We start from the raw sequence: 5,301 nt of genomic DNA on the forward strand, positions 1-5,301 counted from the left end.
CCATTCCCACCCGCGCCCCATCCCCCCCCCGCACCATCCCCAGCCCCCCACCATTCCCACCCTGCACCATTCCCAGCCCCGCACCATTCCCACCCCGAGGCACCATTCCCACCCCGCACCATTCCCAGCCCCGCACCATTCCCACCCCGAGGCACCATTCCCAGCCCCGCACCATTCCCACCCCGCACCATTCCCACCCCGCCCGCAGCCCGGGCTGCCCCGCGGGTCGGACGTCGCGCGGGGCGCAGAACAAGGGCAGGTGTTTCTGACACACAACCACGGCCCGGAGCTTGTCCAGCTCCTCTGCCAGCAGCGCCGGGCTTGCCCGTCCCGAGAGGGATGTTGTGAGGCAAGAAGTTCACCCCGCAGCTCCCGGCCCGGGAGGAGCGTGTCAGGAAGGGGCAGTTTGGGTGCAGAGGGCAGAAAGGAGCGGGCGCTGCCCCGGGGCACAAAACGAGGCACCACCAGGTGCCCCAGCGCCAAACACTCACGTCCGCGTCTTCGTGCTTGTTGACGCCGTGGAAGTAGAAGGGGCTGCCGTTGATGAGGAACTGCCTGCTGGTGACATGGACCGTGCGGATGCCGACCGGGAGCGTGTACACGTCCTCCAGCAGCGCCCCGGCCGCCTGCGCCTGCATCTTCACCTGCGTGTCCAGAAGGGAGATGTAAGAGACGTGCTGGGCTTTGCAAGGAAGGCCTGTCCTCCCTCCCTGCTGCCCAAGGCCTGTCCTGCCAGCCCAGCCCTGCCTGCTCCTCACGGCTGCTGCAGCCGGTGCCTGTGCCTCCTGTGCCTCCTGGGGGAAGAAGCTACATCTGACTGAACAGAAAATAGAAATCCAGGCTGGGGAAGCTGAAGAATGAAGATGAAGAATGAAGCCTGGATGTCCCTTCTGGGGGCTTGATCACCCTAAAAGCTTCAGTTTCTTTTCCCCATACTCATCTGGGCCATTTAATTCTCACAGGCAAGGCAGGGGTACCTCATGTACCTCTGCTGCCCTGCACCTTGATGCCTGGCAAAGACTGAAATGTCATCTGCTCATGAGGGATACAGACACAAGCATCTGGAAACCCACAGCAGCTCATCTGTCCTCATTTCTGCATCTGAATGTTGCTACTCATCCTTAACTCACAGAGTCCTCCAGGCTCGTGCTATTGAAGATGAACTCGTCTGGCAGAGTGGAAAGAAAGCTCATTGCATGGCAAAGCATGCTGAGAGGTTAGCAGCCTGCTCCTCAGAGACTGCTCTCAGCCTTCATGATGTTTCCTTCCCTGTTTTGTCTCAAATGGTCCTTTTGCAAGGAATGGATTGGGCCCTAAACATGAAGGGCAAGCCCCTCAGCACACGCCTGCAGTGCCCCTGTCCTCAGTGACAGGCCTTTCAGTTTATCATGCAGGAAGCTGGCAAAGTTTGATTTTATTACTGCATAATTAACAATGCCACTCTGGGGTCATGTGAACAGGATCTGGGGTAGAAAATGAGTACAGAAGATGGGCCATATGGCAGCTCCTTAACCCTATTAGACAGTCCAAGGGAACACACACAGGAAGGAAGGAACATCAGTGTTACCTCCAAGGAGTAGCGGTACCCAGGGTTCTCGTGCATCAGGTAAGGCCACCAAAGATTTGGGTTCAGGACTTTCAGCTCTCCAGCTGGCCCATCACCTGTAGCAACCACTTTCCCTTCTTGGTCACGTAAACTCAGGGACAAGGAGTAGAGGTTGCTGCCCACGACCACCACCTGATACTGCACCATTGCTGGGTCAAAGGAAACAAAAGACAATCAGAAACTGGCATGAAAGGGAAAGTGCATGCTTCAAATGTTGGGGGTTTTCATGTACAGCAGCATTAAAAAATTTAAGGGAGACGCAGAACAACAGACTGGCAGGAATTCAATGTAAGAAGCATGACCTGAGTTCCAGAACTTTCCATCAAGATTTGTGTATCACACAACTCTCTTCCTTAGAGATAATCCTGCTTTAAGTGGCAGGAATACTGCCCCTACTGAGAAATTCTACTTTGAGAGACACCTGGTCATCCTTTCACTTTAACAAGTCTCTTGCAAACATTTTTTTTCTTATTGCTTCTGAACTCTTTACCATATTCTTGCAGCTGCTGAGCTGCACAACAGATCAGATCAGGGGCAAGACAAATTCACTACAGAACAAATTCAATTGGACTTTTGCAGGTTATTTTCTCTGCTGCCCTTGTCATCTCCATTTGGAGCCTGAGCTGCTACATTTGCTCTGGACCTACCAACACTCTCTGATGAAGTGGTTGTCACAGTAATATCATCTATGTAGACAGAAGGAGTGGTGTAAAGCACAACCGGGCGATGGATTCCAGCATAATTAAAGAAATCAAACCTGGTGTTCTGTACAAAATAGTTCTTGGGATACCTAAGTGAGCAAGACAGGAGAAATGGCTATATTATGTTTCATTACACAAGAACTGAAGGCAGCATGTGGGAGCTGGCAACATAAAATAGTCATGTAAAAATAGATTATAGCTGGTAAAATAGTCTTTACAGCAGGATGGATCTGTCTCTAGTGCTGCTGCTGCTCCACTGAAGGAGACTACCAGGTAACAACCATCTGGCACCCTGCATGGCTTTGGTCCTTCAAGAGAGCTGGTACTTGCAGTTTCCAGCTGAATTCAAGCTTGCCCAATCTCATTGTTTCAGCTTGGCAGATCACTTAATCCCAGAGTACAGAACAGGTGCAGTAACTCAGGGCAGACTCCTCGTAACACCAGAGCTTAAACTCCTGCCTGCTCGACTGGAGGGTTGGCATCAACACAACTCCTGCGTTGCTCAGAGGGTCTTATGAACCAGCAGCTGAATGAATTCCCATCCTCTCATCCCTGGGATAAGCTCCTGTACAGCCCTTTAGCAACTCACCTTGTTTTGTCACTCATGTACTGAATGGACCCCGGAGGCAGCGTGTGGGGTGTCAGGGTGTTGTTGAGGGCAACAGTGACGCGGCAAGGGACCCCCGGGCTGCCCTGGACGATGCTGCTTATATCTGCTTCAAAAGGGAGGTGACCCCCTTCGTGCTCCACCACTGGCACTCCATTGACCCACTGCAGGAGGAGACAGCCGTAAGTCCAAGAGGGAGGGTTTCTGTGGCAAGCACAGCAGGGAGGATGGAAAAAGCCCAGCAAAGGGCTGTCGGGATTTCCAGTAACACTGAACCTTATCCTGGGCTTTTGCTCTTGGAGGGATCAATCTAGCAGCCCTTCCCTTGCTGCGACCTAGGGGTGGGGCATGTACAAGCAAGTATCACTGTGAGATACTGTTTTGGGCAAGGAAACGTTTTAACTACTAGTCCTGATACTGGAGGATGAGAGAAGAGAGATCTGGGAAACAAGGCCGAGTCGTTTGCTGGAGGAAGAACCAGGATGAGGCATGAGACAGATCTTAGCACAGGGTAACTGTGGGAACACATGGACAACAACCCATGCAACGTACCACCATGGCGTAGTAATGGGCACTGCCGAAACGGAGCAGCACCCTGCTGGGGGGGTCACCCTGGAGCCAGCGGGGGGGCAGCAGCACCTCCTTCTCATACCACACCCAGCCAATGTAGTTCTCCAGGCTGGGGTCCTGCGTGAGGTCGTTGAAGCTGGCAGGCACGGGCATGTCAATCACAGGGCCAGTCTGGCAGGAATTGCACAGAAAGGGAAGGAACAGGTAATTTTAAAACAGAATTTTTACTATCTTGGCTGTCCAACCTGTACTGCTGGAGGTGTTCCCTTCCACTGACTGCCTTACAATCCCTTTGCCAAGTAAGAATACTCGGGAACATCTATTTAGAAACTGGTGTGGTCTGTCTCAGGTTTAATACAAGTCCTATTTGATACCAGGCCCAGAAGCCTGTTCCTACAGGAAGAAGATGCTCATGTCTTTTCCCCCTCCTGATTTCTGGTAAGGAAGTGCTTTTATTAATGGCTTTGGTACTGTGAAATTAGAGAAGTGAGAGGGATAAAAAACCCCACTCTGGTCATTGTTTCAGCCTGGGACTTTCCACAAGCTGTAGTTTTTCCTGCACAGCTCTGGCTGTTTGGAGTGTGGGGCTGGTGTTGAGGGGACAGTTTGTGGCACAGGTGCTGCTTGTCAGGCCAAGAGCTGCAGTGGAAGAGCAGCAAGAGTCAAGGATGTTTTGGGCCAGATCCCTCAGGGAAGGTCTGTGGAGATTGCTTGGAATGAGTTCAGTCTTTCTCACTCCCTGAAAACAACACAGATTCCTTAGGATTATGATACAGGCAATATAAGGGTTCTGGACAGTGTGGGAACACACACTGCACAAGGGGGGAATGGGCTGTTATTGCAAAATAGAGCTGCTCGTTTTTAGTGGCCGCTGCACTTGTGATGTTGCATAAACGAGCACTGCTGGAGCACTTCCCTTTCCTACTGTGGCACTTCCCCTTTCCTACAGAAGCCTGTCCATGGAGAGCAGGAAGGTCTGGTTGCCCAGGCTGAGCATCTTGTTTTGCAGCCTCAGCACTGAGCGGCACCAGCGCTGCAGAGGCTCAGTGTCTTTACTAGACAGCAGAAAATCCTAGCAGGAGAATCCCTGGATGGTGAAGTGGATTTCCTAGCAGCTGATACAGCATAACTTTTGAGTGGGATGGCCACGTGTGTCTCCTTAAGGAGATTCTCTGATGTCCAAAGTAGATTGAGCATGCATGTATCAGCCCCCGTGAGGGGAGCACAGTCCAGGATCCCTCTCTTCTCACTGCCTCTTGACTTAAACTTCCAGCTGCACAGTGTCCTCCTGTGCTCCTTCCACAGTCTGGCCACAAAAAATGCCTAAAGCAGAAATGATGGAGGCATACCTAGTATGCATGAATGCATCACTTATTTTATGCAGTGGTGTTAGTTTCATAATGGATTTCAGTTCCACTAGAACTTGGAGAACTTTGGAATCAATAATCCAGGTATGCCCTTTCCAGGCATGGATTCATCCTACGCTGCTGCTGGCGGGTAAATCTTGTGCAAGGCCGGGGTACCTCTTGCAGCAGAGAGGCTTTTACAGCAGCAAAGGTGGCTGTGGCTCGTGCAGGTGCTTTCTGGCTCCTGAGCAGAAGGGGCTGCTGAGCAGAGACCACTGCTCCCTCGGGAATTTGGCAGCGGCAGGGCAGGGAGCAAAGAGCAGCTGCCGAGGGAGAGGGGCTGCAGGGAGAGGGGCTGCAGGGAGGGGGATGAGGGAGAGGGGCTGCAGGGAGAGGGACGAGAGGGAGAGGGACGAGGGAGAGGGGATGAGGGAGAGGGGCGGCAGGGAGAGGGGCGAGGGGGAGGGGGGG

General features: G+C 52.6%; 1 protein-coding gene across 1 annotated transcript in view; it reads right to left on the reverse strand.

Moving 5' to 3' along the window:
- The window catches only part of GUSB (glucuronidase, beta), an 11,256-nt gene extending 7,254 nt beyond the window's left edge, over nt 1-4,002 (reverse strand). Inside the window, exons 1-6 of the mRNA XM_009993301.1 lie at nt 3,994-4,002; nt 3,467-3,655; nt 2,897-3,078; nt 2,254-2,396; nt 1,568-1,755; nt 492-644 (exon numbers count right to left, since the gene is read on the reverse strand). Of these exons, the coding sequence (XP_009991603.1) occupies nt 492-644; nt 1,568-1,755; nt 2,254-2,396; nt 2,897-3,078; nt 3,467-3,655; nt 3,994-4,002 (864 nt within the window). The remainder of the gene's footprint in view (nt 1-491; nt 645-1,567; nt 1,756-2,253; nt 2,397-2,896; nt 3,079-3,466; nt 3,656-3,993) is intronic.
- Nucleotides 4,003-5,301: the final 1,299 nt, after the last annotated feature.

This window comes from Chaetura pelagica, unplaced genomic scaffold (assembly GCF_000747805.2).
Source record: "Chaetura pelagica isolate M959 unplaced genomic scaffold, ChaPel_1.0 scaffold193, whole genome shotgun sequence".
Taxonomy (NCBI): Eukaryota; Metazoa; Chordata; class Aves; order Apodiformes; family Apodidae; genus Chaetura; species Chaetura pelagica.